The sequence below is a fragment of the Camelus bactrianus genome, chromosome 16 (genome assembly GCF_048773025.1).
Source record: "Camelus bactrianus isolate YW-2024 breed Bactrian camel chromosome 16, ASM4877302v1, whole genome shotgun sequence".
Classification (NCBI taxonomy): Eukaryota; Metazoa; Chordata; class Mammalia; order Artiodactyla; family Camelidae; genus Camelus; species Camelus bactrianus.
The window spans coordinates 36,627,880-36,645,142 of NC_133554.1; the positions used below are offsets into that span (position 1 = coordinate 36,627,880).

General features: G+C 39.8%; 1 protein-coding gene across 2 annotated transcripts in view; it reads left to right on the plus strand.

Annotated features, from left to right (window-relative positions):
- The window catches only part of MYO1D (myosin ID), a 304,051-nt gene that overhangs the window by 116,206 nt on the left and 170,582 nt on the right, over positions 1–17,263 (plus strand). For both annotated transcript variants that reach the window (XM_010958323.3, XM_074343045.1), the window contains exons 14-15: positions 2,460–2,592; positions 13,911–14,077. In XM_010958323.3, the coding sequence (XP_010956625.1) occupies positions 2,460–2,592; positions 13,911–14,077 (300 nt within the window). The remainder of the gene's footprint in view (positions 1–2,459; positions 2,593–13,910; positions 14,078–17,263) is intronic.

Genomic DNA, 17,263 nt, shown 5'->3' on the forward strand with positions numbered 1-17,263 from the left:
AAAATGTCAAAAAGTCAAATCGGAAAAGTGGCCTCAGTTTGCCAGTGGCGGAGTCAGGGCGGATTGCCCGGGGAAGGCCGCCAGGCTTCCAGGGGGCTGCACAAGGTGGCCTTCGTCACAGCCCAGAGGCTCAGCTCCCCCTTCTAGTGGTGGATTCAGGGAACCCCATCTTCTGAGGACCAGTGCAGAGACAAAGCAGCAAGTGGACTGATTTCCAGCACAAAATCCGGCAGTCTCACAGTATGGAACACTTGCGTTGGTATGAGGGGCTCTTCTTCCCTACTGGAAAACCTGCCTGGGAGGTCAAATGGAACTCTAGTTTATGAACTGCTGAGTTGCTTGGTAAGCATGGAATCAGAACAAAGGAACGTAGAGAAATCCAGCAGTTAAAGGCATCGGGCTAAGATGAATCCATTTCACAACAGAGATGGTCTTGCCAAAGGTGTAAAAAGATTAAAAGTCCGTTTGTTGCAACTTATTGGGTATATGTCCTTAGTAGGAAAGGCCTTGCCACTGGGGTGGGAAATCTGGGAATTATTTTGGTTAAACCTATCCTCCTAGATGGTGTTCGGATGGGCTGCCTTTGCCCTTGGACACTGTTCCATGATTTCATGGCTAAACGACCTCCCAAAATTTCAGTGTGTGTGTGTGCATGTGTGTAAATGGAAGGAGCAAGGAGCAAGCAGGTGGCGTGTCAGGTGCACGGATGACCCTTGACCCCTCTCGTTAGCCAGGTACACTCTGCCTTATCTATAGTGCATGCTGGATTTCTGGATAAACGAGCTTCCCTTTTAAGAAAAGGTGTCTTTTAAATGTCTGAAAACTATGTTGACTTACTGGCCTGAAAGTTCTTTCTCTTTAAAAGGACAGTATGTGTCTGTTTTGATTCATTATGCATCCGTTCTACTGTTTAATAATAATAATATAATAATAACAATAATAGCCATCTTATTCCTTCATTTTCAACACTCCCCCCTCCCTCCACTTACAAGGTGATACAGGAAAAGTGTCTTAAACAGTAAGGTGGAACTGGGGGTGGAAACTGCATAGATCCAAAACCAGTGATTTTCAAGGTGCACATGCTCTGCTTTCTGGCAGTTCTGTTCCATAGGTGTTAGGAAGGCATCCAGGCTTCATTTGTACTGAAGGTTGAGAACCATTGTCTCAGGTTGTCTCTCTGCTAAAGACTGAAATGGAAAAGTTAAGGAAAAGCAATATCCATTTATATGGTCATTTTTATTGATAACGTAAATCATTGGAAAATTATGAAATAAGACTGGAACGTAGTAAAACTGGTCCATAAGCCACAGGTCATTGCATTATTTTATAGCCACTTTTGATGGTAGTTGGCACAGCCTCCTGGTAACAGAGAGGATTCGGAGTATTGCTCTGCCTTCGTGCACAGACCAGGTCACCATGCACCTCACCGTTTATGCTCCTTGCACCTTTGTCATCCGTTCTGGCAGTTTGCTGCTATTATTTGGAGCCCCTGTATACAGAAATTTACTAGATGTTTGGGAAACCAACTCAGTTTTCTTAATTTTATACCAGGGAGGGAAAAGTGGACAAAGTGATGGCAACAGGAAACACAATAAGCAAAGAAGGTCCATTAAGTCTTTCCTATTCTCAACCCTCAATTAAAAAAATTTTTTTTTCAATAAGAGAGAAGTTTCCCAGGAAGCAAGTAACATTTTTCAGTTCCTTTACTTTCAAATCAAAAGCACCCAAGGTGAAACAGGAGGAAAATCAGAGCGGAGACCACCACGCATGTGTATACAAATATCTCCACGGAGCCAAATAAGGAATATGTCATTTTTAGCCTGAAAACTGGCCTGAAGTGCACTTTAAGAATTGGATCGCAACCCGTCTTAGTGTCACATCAATAAAATATTATAACTGCCAGCGCCACCTACAAATGTGTTCATAAATTCCGCTGCTGTAAAGGGATTTCCTAGAAGACAATGTAAAGGTGGTTATACTCAGATCTGGATTTTTCAAAAGACCTGGCTTTTTGTGGTGTGACCTCTACTGTAAGAAGATCTGTTTCAGTTGGAAGATGCTCTCACCTTCGTGATTTCTGCTGTGACACTGAGAATCATTTTCCTGCTGGCAGTTTGTTCTCATTCTTAAAATGACCACCAAACCTGTTTCATTGTAGGTATGTGGTAAAAGAACCACGTAAGCCATTTTGAGGGTCCTCGGTAACTCGTCCGACATCACTTTAAAGAAGGTTAAAGACTTTTTCGAATGTAGTCCAGTTTGGACACATCCTCTTGCTCTGTGGTGTGGTACCTGTCATTATACTTTCAGCCTAATTTTCTGGATGGAGTTATTTTTCCAGCTGGGCCTTGTGAGTTCAGTCTGCTGTGCAGTTGGGTACAGTTCAGCAGGACTGCTTAGCAGTTCTTTTTCAGCTTATTTGAATGTAACATTCAAACCACTCTTTCTGTGCTTCTCAGTTCAAATCCTGTGCTGAAGAATATGTGGCCTGAAGGCAAACTGAGCATCACAGAGGTGACCAAGAGACCCCTGACCGCCGCCACCTTATTTAAGAATTCTATGATTGCCTTAGTAGACAACCTTGCATCAAAGGTAACTCTTTTCTTTTTTAAATATCCATTTTATTTCATAGATTCTTTCTTGAGAGATGTTACAGAGAATGTACGTATGATTTGCTCTTTAAGTTATTGTAATAAATGAATCATGTTGAAGAACATACATTCATATATTTCAAGTGAATGTTATAATGGAATTCTTAATTCTGGTTTATTTTTTTTTTTTAACATGGCTTAATGAAACAGTTGTTCGTGTCCCAGGTGAAATGCTCTTCTTAAGTTGGGGCTTTTTCTTCTAATGTTGTCATCAAGGGAAAAGTCTTAGTGAGATCTTTTAAAAAAAAAAATTATATATATATATATGGCATAGTATGTGCCTGACAAAATGAATTGCAGCCCTGTGCTGAAGACAGGGCCTGGCTTTTTTTTTTTAATCTTGAATTAAATTATAATATGCTATCCTTATATTGTATCTGAATACAAAATAACCAGGTTAAGTTTTAAGAGGAAGTTTAATATTTAAGTCTTATCCATAGGCTGTTTTAAATAACTGAAATAAAAAGATGTATTATTGACAGTTATTTCTGCTTTTTATTGTTCCTTTGAGGTCTAATACTGTTTGATAACTTTAGTCTGGGTTTTTGGGTTGTTTTTTTCCCCAGTGTTTTTCCTTAAAGAACAGATTTCTGCTCTTAACTGCTGCCATTGACAAGTTGATAAATTAGGCAGCATTCTAGGACTCATTATTTTTAGTTCCTTCATTTTTTATCTTTCTCTTCTGGTGCTTTTCCAGTGTATTTTTTCTTCTTCATTTTTATCTTTTTTTTTTTTATCAACTTCCTCTCTAAAAATTTAAATCTGTATTATTTCTGGTTACCTCCCTGTGGATAAATTAGGCAGATGCCACAAGAACACGTCTCTTCAATAGCATTCTATTTTCGTCAGGATTCGTTGGCCTCAGGTGACAACAAATGAGCACAATTCGTTGGCTTGTATAATCCAACCTCCAGCAAGGCTGGGGTAGGGACACCAGAGCTGGAGGTGAGAATAAAGTTAGGACTCCTCCTCTTGTCCATCCGATTCTCTCGGTAGGTCAGCTTCAACCTGCCTCATCCAGCAAGAAGGGAGGTGAGCTTAGAAGGAAGGCGTGTGACACAAGAAACAGGGATGAACACAGAATTTTACAAAATAGATGTTTTAAAATACATGACTCATAAGCGTATTGTTTATAAGCTATATCAGATTTATTTCATTAGAAACAGATCACTTTTTATTTTCTAAATTTCATAGTTAAATGTGCATTTTTTAAAAATAAAAATTCTAGAACTACCTGTAATTCCCGTATCAGGAATTGCACTCAGCTGCTAAACAAGAGACACACTCCCTCCCCACCAAATTAGTGGCTTAAAGAAGAGAGACATTTATTTCTCTCTCCTGCAAATGAAGTATGGAAGAAGGTATCTCAGGACTGGTGTGGCAGCTCTAAGGTTACTGGAGACCCAGCTTCCTTCTGTCTTTCTGCTCTACCAGACTAGTGCTTGGCATCCATCCTCCTGGTCCAAGATGGTAGCCGGAGCTTCTCTTTTAAAGAGACTTCCTGGAGGTCTCACACAGTGCTTTTGCTACATCTCTCTTGCTGTACCTAGTTGCCAGGGAAGCTGGGAAGTGCCTTTTTATTCTGGTCAGCAGTGCACCCAGCTGGAAGTAAATACTCTGTTTCAAAGTAGGGAAATAAAAAGTACTTGTCTGTGAGGTAGGCAGCTGGCCTAGCCGACCCTGCTAAGCCCCGCAGTCTGTGTTTGCAGAGGTGGAGGAATGAGGGAGAGAGCAGGGACAGGCGAAAGAATGCAAGCACCTTACCCGTCCAGTAGAAGGCAGGAAGGCGAGCAGGGCAGAAGCAAAGGAAAAAATGTTACATTTAGAACATACAAATTAATATGCTAGAAATAAATCTAATTGGTACTTACCATAAATGTAAATAGACTAAACAGACTGGATAGGAAGAAAATCCAGGTACAGGCATACCTTGTTTTATTGTACTTTGCAGATAATTGCATTTTTTACGAATTGGAGGTTGGTGGCAACCCTGCAAAAGGCAAACCCCTAGTGGCACCATTTCTCCATCAGCATTTTCTCTCTTTGTGTCCCTGTGTCAGTTTGGTGATTCTTGCAATATTTCGAACATTTTCATTGTTACTAGATGTGTTAGGGTGGTCTGTGAGCAGTGATCTTTGATCTATGACTTGATGAAGGTTCAGCTGATGATTAGCATTTTTTAGCAATAAAATATTTTTTAAGTAAGTATGTACCTTGTTTTTTTAGGCATAATGCTATTTCACACGTAATAGACTGCAGTAAAGTATAAACATAACTTTTATATGCACTAGGAAACCAAAAAATTCTCGTGACTCACTTTATCGCAATATTCACTTAATTGCCGAGGTCTGACTGAACCCGCAGGACCACCAAAGTTTTGCCCTGATGTTGATAAGAGCAGCTTAATTTACACTAGGCAGAAAGATTAAAAACAAAGAGGTGGATAAAGCTATATCAACCCCCCACCCCAAGAAAAAAAACCTAGTGAAATAATATTAATGTGAGAGAACATAGGATTTAAGGGGAAAAGTATTAATGCAGATAAAGAGATTAACAATAATAAAGTGGAAATACCAAAGACAGTAAAGCCATTTTGAACAAGGTACCATTTAGAACTAAGTAGCCATGATGGTACGTGAACTCTATAAAGCAAAAAAAAAGAAAAGAAAAGAAAAAAAAAAACGTGAAAAATGTGAAAGAAAAACTTGACAAGTCCACAATCCTAGAGGGAGGTTTAAAACCAACTCTACCAGAAACTGATAGATCAAGCAAAATCCTCAGTAAGAATGCAGAAGCTTTGAAAACCAAATTTAAACTTTATCTAATACATCAAAAGATCTCTGTACCCAGGGAACAGGGAATACATAGTCCTTTCAAGTATACATGGAACATTTACAAGAATTGACCACATGCTAGATCACAAAGGAAGTCCCAGCTATTTTAACAGATGTACAGATGTATTCTCCATCCTTACAACAAGTGAAATAAAAATCAGCACTAAAAACTTTTTTAACGTGCTTGGAAACTTAAAAACGTTCTCCTAAATAAGTCACAGGTTGAATTGGAAATCACAATGGAAATTACAAAATATCTGGAACTACATAACAAAGAATCTATTAGAATTTGTAGAATTCTCCTAAAGTGGTCCACTTGTTATGCCCTTACTAAAAAGAAAAAGGGAAAAAAAATAGAAAGTAAATGAGTTAAGTTCAACTCAAGAAGCCAAAAACAGAACTCCAAAGAAAATCTAAAGAAAGGCATAAGAAAATAATCTTCAAATAGCAAAAATTGAAAGTAATAGACCAGAAAAATTAATCAAGTAGAGAAACCTTTAATAAAACAGATTTTTAAAAAAGAGAAAGCCATAATAAGAATGAAAAAAAATACCACTTCATACATTATAGAGTTTTTTAAAGCATCAGAATACTTTGAACAACTATGCCAGTGAATTTGAAAAATTAGTTTTCTGGAAAAATATGTTATCAAAATTAACTCAAGAAGAAATAGAAAACCTGAATAAATCAGTAACATTAGAGATTCTGAATCACTAATCAGAAGTCTGCCTTCCCCAGACTTTGCCAAGAACTTTAGACCCAGATGGTTCTAAGGATAAGTTTTATAAATCCTTCAAGGAGCCTGTAATTCCTGTCATACGTAAGCTGTTTTGAAGGATGGGAAGAAGAGAAGCCACCTCATTTAATGAGATTAGTATTACCTTAGTACAAAGTTAACATGAGAAAATGAAATCAGAGATGAGTTAAAAGCTAGAGATGAGGCAAACCTAGGAACACAGATGTGAAAATTTTAAAAATACACGTGAGCAATGCGTTTTCTGGCAACAGGGTGAGCAAGATACCCACTAAAACCAACTGAAAACAACCAGAAAATTAGGTGAATTATAAAAACCAGCTCCCTGAGTGCGGTCATGAGCTAACAAGAAAGCACGGAGGATGCAGGCCGGGCGCTGAGTGAAGGCAGCATATCAGGTGGCAGGAAGTCTGATTACTACATGCAAGTCAGAAATGCAAAAAGAAGAGCAAAGCAATTGGTAAATATGCGGATGCACGTAAACAAACTGTGAAGGAATGTTTTAGCAGATTAAAAATGCTGATTAGAATTAAACAGTACAACAGTAGCATGTAAATTGGAAGGTTTGGGTTTAAGGCCCTTGATTGTTCAGGAAAAGGATAAAAATAGAGTTATAAGTTAGTTTGTAACTCCTTGTTAAATTTTCTGGTATAGTCATTGAAAGAATAGAAATGAGGCTGTAACTTCCAAACTAGTGATTGAGGGTGGGGAGAGCCAGCACGAGGGGAAAAAAAATCAGTTCTAAAAAAAATAGGAAAAAGGAGACAAAAAAAGTAGGAAAGCTAGGACAAATCAAGGTGGTAGAAATAAATCCAAATGTATTAGTAATTATAGCAAACATAAATGGAGAAAAACTGTCAAATCAGATTAAAGGAAAAGAATACAGATATATTACCATTTATTAATGACGTGAGAATTATAAGCTAGCCAATATTTTCATCCTTCTCCTAAACATAACAGAAAAGTTGAACGTTTAACCTTAAAAAGACATATCAGGCCAGTTCCGACATCCTTGAGTCACCTTAGTCCAACTTCTGGAGTGGCTCAGCCGTCAGCTACCTGCCATTCCTAAAAGTGCCAAACCCCTTTCCATTCACCTTTAACTCCCAAGGTTGGCTATTCAGGATTCCAGACCCAAGTGTGGTCCTGCACCTAGGGCCGCGGGTTCCAGCTTTCATCCTCTGAGCCCCTGAAGGCTGTCAGCGGCTGTGCTCAGCCTCATGGCTGCCTCTCCAGGTCTCTAGTCGCCTCTCAGACAAAAGCAGCCCCGAAGGCTGGCCTTGCCCCTGTGGACTTTAGTCTTAGTCTCATCTTGGCTGTATCATTAGCTCTTTGATGCATTCAAGATTTCTCCTCTCCGTGCTGTGTTTTGACTAGCACTTTTTTTTCAGTGACTTCGTCAGGAAGGTTGATTGATACAAATTGCCTAGTCCTCCATCACCAGAAGTGCGTGTCCCTGACTCCTCCCTTTTTCAGAGTCCACATGGTGATTTAAAATGCATATCTTACCTCCCCACCTAGATTATAAGTCTTCTGAATCTAAGGAATGAGTTCTACTAATTCTGTATACCTCTTGATAGCTCACAAAGCACTCTGAGCAGATGGTCAGTAAGTTATTAAATGAACCTGAATTTGCCTTTGGCTCCGATTGTGTTCAACGCAGGTTAAATAAATGAACATGTAAATCAACTGTTTTCCAGCTAATCTGTGTACTGATTGGCGTACTTTGACAAAGGATGTTTTTCACATAAAATACAGGGAGAAGCAGGTTAAAAAGTGCAAGAGAATAAGATCACTATTAGCTTTTGTGATTTAACCTCAATAAGACCCTTAAGAATTTGTCACATTTAAGATTTCTTAGGCTGAGTCAGTCTGGCTATTTATAAAAGAGAGAGGAGGCGGCATTTATAAATTGAGACAGAATGCTGAGTAAATATAGAGGAAGTATTTCCACTAGATTCCTTATCTGAAGGTTTTTATATTTACTAAGCAGTTGGCATTCCCCAGCCCCTTACTTGGTCATTAGTGTCCATTCCAGTGTTACTATTTCCTGTGTGTAATCTGTCAATACTGGTAAAATTCCATTCAACTGGTTTCTGTTTAGTGGAGTTACTTTAAGTACTGAAAGGATCCCCTACACTAAGACTGCTTTGCCCACATGATTGCATAAATTACTGAGTTAAAAATATTTTCTAATTCACACTGTAATTTTCTTCTCAACCCAAGAAGTATGTTTCTTAATTTCCAGTCATCTAAGATTTTCTAATTATCTTCTTACTCTTGATTTCTAGCTTAATCTTATTTGGTCAGATACTCTGTGTGATTTCAGTCCTTAAAAATTTGTTAAATTTTCTTCATACGTTTTGTTTATATATTAACATCATTTGCATTTCATATTCTGCACACATCCATTAGGTCAGGTTTACTGGTCATATTATTGTCCAGTCTTTCTGCATTCTTACTAATTATTTTGTTTTGTCAGTGCTGAAATGTGTGATAAAACCTACTTTGATTCTGAATTTGCTTCTCCTTGTTGTGCCTCCAATTTTTGCTTTAAATATTTTGAGAATTTATTAGGCTTATTCAAGTTAGAGCTGTTATTTGTTCCTAATGTTTGAGTCATTTGTCACTATGAAATGCCTTTATTTCTAAGTTGCTTTTCACCTTCAAGTCAGCTTTGCACAAATAAAACAGTTTCATCCAGCTTTCCCTTTGGCCATGGTTTGCATGGTCTGTCCTTTTCCACCCTGTTACTTTCAACCTTTCTGTATCATTATGTTTCATGTGTAAGTAGCATATAGTTAGCTTCGGTTTTTTATCCGTTCTGGCTGTCTTTGTCTTTTGAATAAATCATTTAGCTTATTTATTCTTAACATAGCTACTGTATGTTGTACTTGAATCGACCATCTCCTTCGTGCTGCTTGTCTCTTGTATGTTTCTTTTATTGTTTTTCTAATCTCTTTGATTGATTACTTTGGGCACAAGGTAAACAAAATTCTGTGCCTTCTCTTGACAATTTAACCTCAGTTAAATTTCCAGCTCTGTTCCCCTGTAATCTAGGAAGATGTATTTGAACTGTATTACTAGGCAGCATCACTTAATGATAAAAAACTACCCCATTCATAAATTGCATCTGAACTGGGAGAATGATAAATGCCTGGTGGGGATGACATACTTTTGGCTTCCCAAGTGTGGTGACTCATGTATCAGGCATGTCCCTATCAAGGACGTGGGAGCTATGTCTTTAGGATTGTTCTAAGAGATGTTGAATCCTAGGGGATGTGAGGCTTTTAAACCAAGGGCACTTCCCACACGTGTCTGGTGTGGATCCCATCTCTGTGGGCCTGCACTCTCTTTCGCCGGCCTGCCGTGTGGACTGCGGCACCACCCTGACACTGCCTGCTGGCGAACTAGGCTCTGGTCTTCTGAGTAGACTCGTGCCAAGTGTGGCCACGAATCTTTTGAGTCAGGATGTTTAGTTAAGCCTAGGAAGACACCCTTTTCTCGCACTTCCCCCCCACTGCTCTGTTTCAATTTTTTATCACTCCCTTTACTCCCTGTATTGTTTTTAGAAGATTTATACCATAATATTGTTTGGCAGTTACTTGAGTTATTACAGTGTCATTCTTGAATGTAAAAACCTAATATTTGGTGCTTTAATCTCCTTCCTGGACAATGCAAGGTCCATAAAACATCTTAATTCCATTCGTCTTCCTCCCCACTTATGTGCTCTTTTAGTCATGTATTTATATTTAAATATACTTAATATTTAAATATATATATTAAGCCAGTAAGATGATGACATCTTATTATTTTCATTACTACTAGGTATAGTCAGTATCTGTTTAGATTTGCTCATTTATCACTTCTTTTCTTCATTTTTCTGTGTCACTGACCTTCCTCTGGGACCATTTCTCTTCTGCCTGAACTTCATCCTGTTATCTTTGAGGCCTGATGTTGACACATTCTCTGTTTTTGTTTACCTGAGAATATTTTATGCTATTTTCCTTCTAGAAGAATATTTTTGCTGGGTGTAAAATTCTGCACTGACAGTTCTTTGAGCAATTCAGAGAAGTACTCGTTTGTCTTCTGGATTCCATTGTTTCTTTTGGGAAGTCAGCTGTCAGTCTGTTTGTTGCTTCTTAAGGTAATCTGACTTTTTCCTTCTGACTGCTTTTCTTTGGTTTTCAGAAGTCTTCCTATGATGCACCTAGGTGTAGGGTTTTTTTTTTTAAATCTTGCTTGTAATGTATAGGACTTATTCATTTTGTTATAGCTTGATTGTTTTTCATCGGTTTTGCAAAATTCTTGGCTATTAGCTCTTCACATACTGCTTCTGCCCCTTCTGTCTCCTCTCCTTCAGGACCCCAGTTACTTAGACCATGTCACTCTATCTTCTGTGCCTCTTAACCTCTCTTGTTTTCCATCTTTTTATCTCTCCATAATCCATTCTGGGAAATTTCTTTCCACCTATCTTCTAGTTCATTATTTTTTTCTTCAGCTATTTCTAATCTACTCTTTTACTGAAGTACTGAGTTCTTGATTTCTGCTATTGCATTTTGAGTCCCAGGTTTTTCGTTTGGTTTAGTTCTTTCTTATAGTTTCTGGTTCTCTAAAAAAATTCTCAATATTGTCTTTTATCATCTTGAACATGTTAAACGTAGTTATTTTAATATTCTTATCTGATAACTCCAATATCTGGACCCCTTCAAGTCTGTTTGTTTTGTATGTTGTTTTGCTATTTCCAATTCATGTTATCTTGGCTCCTTATATGTCTGGTTAATTTTTATTTTATTCCAAACATTATTTTTGCAAAACTGTATACGGGAAGAATTGGAGGCCCAAGTTTATGTAATCTTTCTCTAGGGGAGATTTATCTTTGCTCCTTTTAGGCCCCTAAAAGCACTGATATTCCAAAGAAGCTATTCCAGTTTGAAGGACTAAAATGAGTCAAAGCTGAATCCCTGTCCCTGTGAGGGACTGCCTACTTCTGATTCACCCTTATTGCTAGTGGCAGCCTTTTTGGATCTCAACCCAAAGTGAGAGGGGTTTACCTGTGACCTCCTTCTTTTCAGGCCCTAGTCTCTAATCTGTGTCCTACTTGCTTATGAGGCTATCAGAACCATTATTCAGATCCCCCCACTTCCTCTGGAGTTGGCAAATCCTGCCCCCCCCCAAAAGGAAAAAAACTCTTCTGGGTTCTGGGTTCTCCACTACCTTGTTAGCTCTCCAGTGTCTTTAAGCAGGTGTTTTGCCTGTTTTGTTTGCCTGTCCTTGGTGTCCCCAGCATGAGTGTTGGTTTAAATTGCCTCATCTGTCCTTATTTAAGTAGAATTCCAAATATCCTCATTTCATTAAATTATTAGGTCCATGAAGACTTTATCATAGCTAGTTAAGAGCAGAGACAACTAAGACCCAAGTGTCTTGATTCTGTATAAGGCGTATTCTGTTACAACAGCACCGAAGCACACAGACAGATCTAGCATTTTGGTATTTACTGTGCTCAGTGCTACTCCTCTTAGTTTATCCACCAAGCAGTAAAGACGATATCCTAAGAAACTCAGCAAATCCTCAAGTAAATCCCTCATTTTCCTATCCCACTGTTTGCTTTAAATTTATTACAGCAATCAGGCAAGAGAGAGAAATAAAAGGGATCCAAACTGGAAAAGAAGAAGTAAAAGTGTCACTATATGCAGATGACATGATACTATTTATAGAAAACTCTTAAAGGTCAACACAAAAACTACTAGAAATAATCGAAGAATTCAGCAAGGTAGCAGGTTACAAGATTAACGTTCAAAAATCAGTTGCATTTCTTTACACTAATGATGAGTCAACAGAAGAAGAAAGTAAAGAAACAATCCTCTTTAAAATAGCACCCAAAGTAATAAAATACCTAGGAATAAATCTAACCAAGGAGGTGAAAGACTTAGGCATGGAAAACTATAAACCACTGATGAAGGAAATTAAAGAAAACTTTAAAAAATGGAAAGATATCCCATGCTCCTGGATTGGAAGAATCAATATTGTTAAAATGGTATAAGCCCCTTTTAAAAGTAAGCTACTTACCTCCCCCTATAAATGCTCCATTTGAAAACCATTTCGGATGTAATGAACATTTGGCCACCCATCACTCTATTTTAAAGTAAGCTTCTGCTTGTGCTTTATAGTCATGTCAGTCCTCTGCCCGTCTTTGATCTACGCCAAAGAGGGAACTGAGGTTGCTCATCACCTGACCTTAAAATACAGAGCTCATCCTGCGTCATCCAGGTGGGCCCAGTGTAAATGCAGGAGTCCTTCAAAGGGAAAGTGGGGGCAAAGAGTCAGATCTAGAGAGATGGCACCCTGAGAAGGGACTCATCAGGCCATTGCTGCCTTTGAAGATGGGAGGAGGCCACAAGCCAAGGAATGTGGGCAGCCTCTTGAAGCTGGAAAAGATAAGGAGATGATTTCTCCCCCAAAGCTTCCAGAAAACCACAGCCCTGTGATACCCTGATCTGTAGCCCGCTGAGACCCATTGCTGACCTCCAGAACTGTACAAGAATAAATTTGGGTTGTTTTAAGCCACAAAGTTTGTGGTAATCTACAACCGTAGGAAACTGATACAGTAGGAAATTTCTATTTTCCTTTGAAAAAGGAAGAAAAGGACGTTGCTTTTCATCATGGAAGGCAGCATGATCACTATACACTTGGAGCTTCCTGTTTAGGTGTCAAAACTGTTATTCTGTTCAGAGTGCAAGTAAAGTCACATTCAGCAGATCTCCCCTACTTGCAACCTCCAGACCTCAGCGGAACTCAAAACTGCCTCATGTCGTTTTCTGCCTAGTGCAGAAGACTCTTTCTTAATTAAAGTGCTACTGTGTGTCTGATGGATAACAGATTCAGAGAAGAAAATAGCTCTTCACTCCAATAAGCAGGATACATTTGACCCCAGTGATTCCTCCAGTGATGCCTTGCTATCTTCACTGTACCAGGATCTGTGCCAAACACAGTTTTATATTGTATGATCTAATACAAGGTTCCAAACTTAATTGGCACAGAGGGAATGATTTCTTGCTAGGCTCTCTCTCAGAGTCACTGATGCCTGCAGATGACTTTGTAACTTCTCTACTTACATATTTCAATCTCTTTTTTGAAAGTCCAGGCTAATGTGGTAGTGGTGGTGATGATGGCGGTGGATGATGACAAGGATGATAACGGCACTTACGGAGCACTTCCTGTGTCCCAGGGCTGTGCCTCATATTTCCCATTCTTTATGATAGCATGTCTTTACCACAGCTCCTGCCTCTTTCTATTAAATTTCCATTAAAATTAAGTTTCCTATTAAATGACTCCTTCTGTTACTTTTAACCGTGTTTCCATAAATACAAAAAAAAAAAAAACTTGATGTTTACATATCTCAACTACTTATACCCTAGTTTTATCCCCTTGCTCCTATTTCTGATGAATCCTACAATATAATAAAACAGAATTTTAGCTGAATGCCTGAGCGCTTCCAGCCTTTACAGGGAGGGGAAAAGGAGAGTAACTGCTTTATTTGTAAGAGTATGCCTGAGGAACCAGAGGCACAGAGCTGGCTTTGACCCAGGTAACGCTGATTGCATATTAGTGTCCGTAATCTGGGGTATTTCTCCACCGGAACTTAACCACCTGCCGCTGGCATTTCTGTAGGAACCATATTACGTACGTTGCATCAAACCCAACGACATGAAGTCCCCGCAGATATTTGACGACGAGCGCTGCCGGCACCAGGTGGAGTACCTGGGACTCCTGGAGAATGTGAGGGTGCGCCGGGCAGGGTTCGCCTTCCGCCAGACGTACGAGAAGTTTCTTCACAGGTGAGGTGGGACTGAGCGAAGAAACCTGACGGGTCCCCCCCGGGTTTCACGATGTATCGGCTCACAGCAGACGGTCTGAATATCTGGTGCATGAACAGCAGAGTTGGGGAAGCTGAAGATGTGAAAGACTTTCCCCAGAATCAGCCGGAGGTCCCCTTGGGTTTGTGGTTTTTGGACCATGGCAGGGAAAACGTTTTATTCTTCACGGGGAAAATGTGGGCGTGTAGTAGAGTAGGGAAAAGACGAGGATTTGGAGTCACATCTGGGTGGGAACCCTGGCTATGCCACTCGTTCACTGCCTGCCCTTGGTCTAGAAATTTAACTTCTCTGACTTTGTTTCTGCATCTGTAAAATGAGTGTGGTAATGCCACTTCATAAGCTGGTGTTGTGAGGATCCGATGACCCTAAGTGAAATGGCTAGGGGCTGGCACACAATAGATGTTCAGTTAATGCTGCTTGTCATTACTAATATTAGTAACTACAATAGTAACAAAATATTAAGTAGTTAATCATAGAGGCCCTAAAACCCATCCACCTGCCTGAATCCTGGCTTTGCCATTTCGTAGCTTTTTGACTTTGGGCAAATCAAATCATATAACCTGCCTCCGTTTCCTCATGTGTAAAAAGGGGGCTAATAATAGTAACTACTTGATAGGGTTGCTGGAGGATTAAATGAGATAATATAAAGCACTTAGACTAGTGCCTGACATACAGTATTTACTCAATACGTGTGTAAGATATCATTTCTATTGTTATTTATTAAAAATGATCATGATAGTTGACACCTGGGACTCATAAGAATAGTGTTTTGAATTCTGTCAGTTCATTTATTTTAAAATATTTATTGAACATTTCCTATGTTTCTAGACTACAGATTCCACAAAAAAAATATGATTAAATACATAAAATATTAGTTGGTGAGAAGAGTCTCTAAGGAGATTATAGTGTCAGGAAGGAGCCAGTCATACAAAGGTCAGAGAAAAGAGCAGGTGGAGCCGAGGCAGCAGCCAGGGAAAGCCTTTGTTGCAACAGTAAGTGTGTTACCAAACACAGTCCAGTGTGGCTGGAGGATGCTGAGTGACAGGGCAGTGGTGTGGGATGAGACCAGAGAGATGGCCAGGGGCCAGATCATGCTGAATTTTGTAATCCAGACTAAACAGTTTAGATTTTGGCTAAGTGTGATAGAAAACCATTGGTGGATTTTCAGCAGGGAGTGACACAATCTCATGGATGTTTTAAGAGATCACTGTGGGGAGGAGGGTATAGCTCAGTGGTAGAGTGTATGCCTAGTATGTACAAAGTCCTGGGTTCAACCCCTAGTACCTCCATTTAAAAAAGGTTAATTAAAAATAAATAAACCTAATGACCTCCCCCTACCCCCCCCCCAAAAAAAGAGAGAGAGATCACTGCGGCTGCTGTGTGAATAGGAAGCAAGGAGACATTTAGAGTTGCTGTTGTGGCTCAATGGTAGTGCCTTGAAACAAGGAATTATCATGCATCCAGGTGGACAGAGTCGAGATGTGTTTCAGGGGAAAGTGGACAAGACTTGCTCAGGGATCAGCTAGATGAGAGAGGAGTAGAGAGGGATGAAGGATAACAGGTAGATTTGGGCTTGAGCATCTAGATAAGCATGGTACTTTTTGCCAAGGTAAGAGAAGTTTGAGGGGGAGGACATGGAACTGGGGACAAAGATGGAATCAAGATTTGTCTCTTGACTGTGTTAGGTTTGAAATGGCTGCTAAACGTCTAGGTAGAAATACTTAAATAAGTTATTAGACATACAAATCTGGAGTTCCGGGAAGAAGTCCAGACTGCAAATAGAAATTCTGGAACCATGGGTATATAGATTATATATAGAGTCTTGGAACTGGAGAGAGAAGAGGAGGAGGCCCATGCCAGCCTTTCAGGTCTGTGGTCTGACATGAAAGAACCAGCAAAGAGAAAAGAAGAAGCAACCAGCGAGATAGAAGAAACCGCCAGAGAGGGTTATGTCACAGAAGCCAAGAGAAGGTGGCATTTCAAGAAGAAAAGTGCAGTTGCCATATTAAATGCTGCTGTGAAATCAAGTAAGGTAAAAGCAGAAGCTTACCCAGTAGACTTGGCAACAGAGAGATCCAAGGAGAAAGGGCTGGGCAGAGCCCTGTTCGAGTAGGATGCGAAAGTGAAGTGAAGAGTTGGATGCTTGTAGACAAGTCAAGGATCTGGGCTTTGAATAAGGGCAGAGAAAAATGGAAGCAGTAGCCAGAATATGATGTCAAGGAGATACCAGAAAATGTTCACGTGCAGGTGGGGATGATTCAGAACAGAGGGAGGAACCAAGGACGTAGGAGAGAGGAGGTAATTGTAACAGTCACATCCGTGAGAAGGCAACGAGTGAAACCCCAAGGACAAGTGGAAGGTTTATCAGCTCTAGATGGGAGCAGGGAACCTCCACCCACAGCAACAAGACAAAAGGCAGAGGCTGTGAATGCAGATGCAGGAAACCTCAAAGGCCAGCTGATGGCAAAGATGGAGATGTTCCTAACTGATGGCTTCTGTTTCCTCAGTAAAGTATGAGGCGAGGTCATGAGCTGACCGTGAGGACTAGGAGAGGTGGTTTAGGAGGTTTGAGCGGAAATGAGAACACTCATTTTAGAGACTGGGAAAGCACAGGGTTGTGTAGGAGGATTGTTGCCAGGAAGATCTGAGTGCCCGCGTGAGATGTGAGGTTAAAGGTGTACAGAGAGACCACCTGGCATTGCCTGCTGTCCTCCACCAGTGTTCAGCTACCTGGGGGCAGAACTGAAAGGGATGGGCACTCATTGGAGACTCCGGGAATGAATAAAACTTCATAGCAGAAGAGCCTAGAAAACTGAAACAGTTTTATATTGATCAAAAGGTTATGCTCAAAACTGATCGTTTTCCTTATTGAAATCATGCTGCTCTTTACATTTGATTTTTCTTTTTTTTTTATTGAGGCTGTAGAGTAGGAATGTGTTCATGAGCAGAGATGTGTTCATAACGAGTCTTGATTTCAAACAGTATTAAATTAATGTTAATAGGAAGATTACTAGTCCCTCGCCATTAGTGTCAGAATCCTAGCAATTACTCAGTTGTAGTATTTGTTTTTGTGTTGTTCCCTCTGTAAAATCAGCAGAAGTTAAAGATTAGAACGAGCAGAGTGGGGATGGGTAACTATAGGATGAG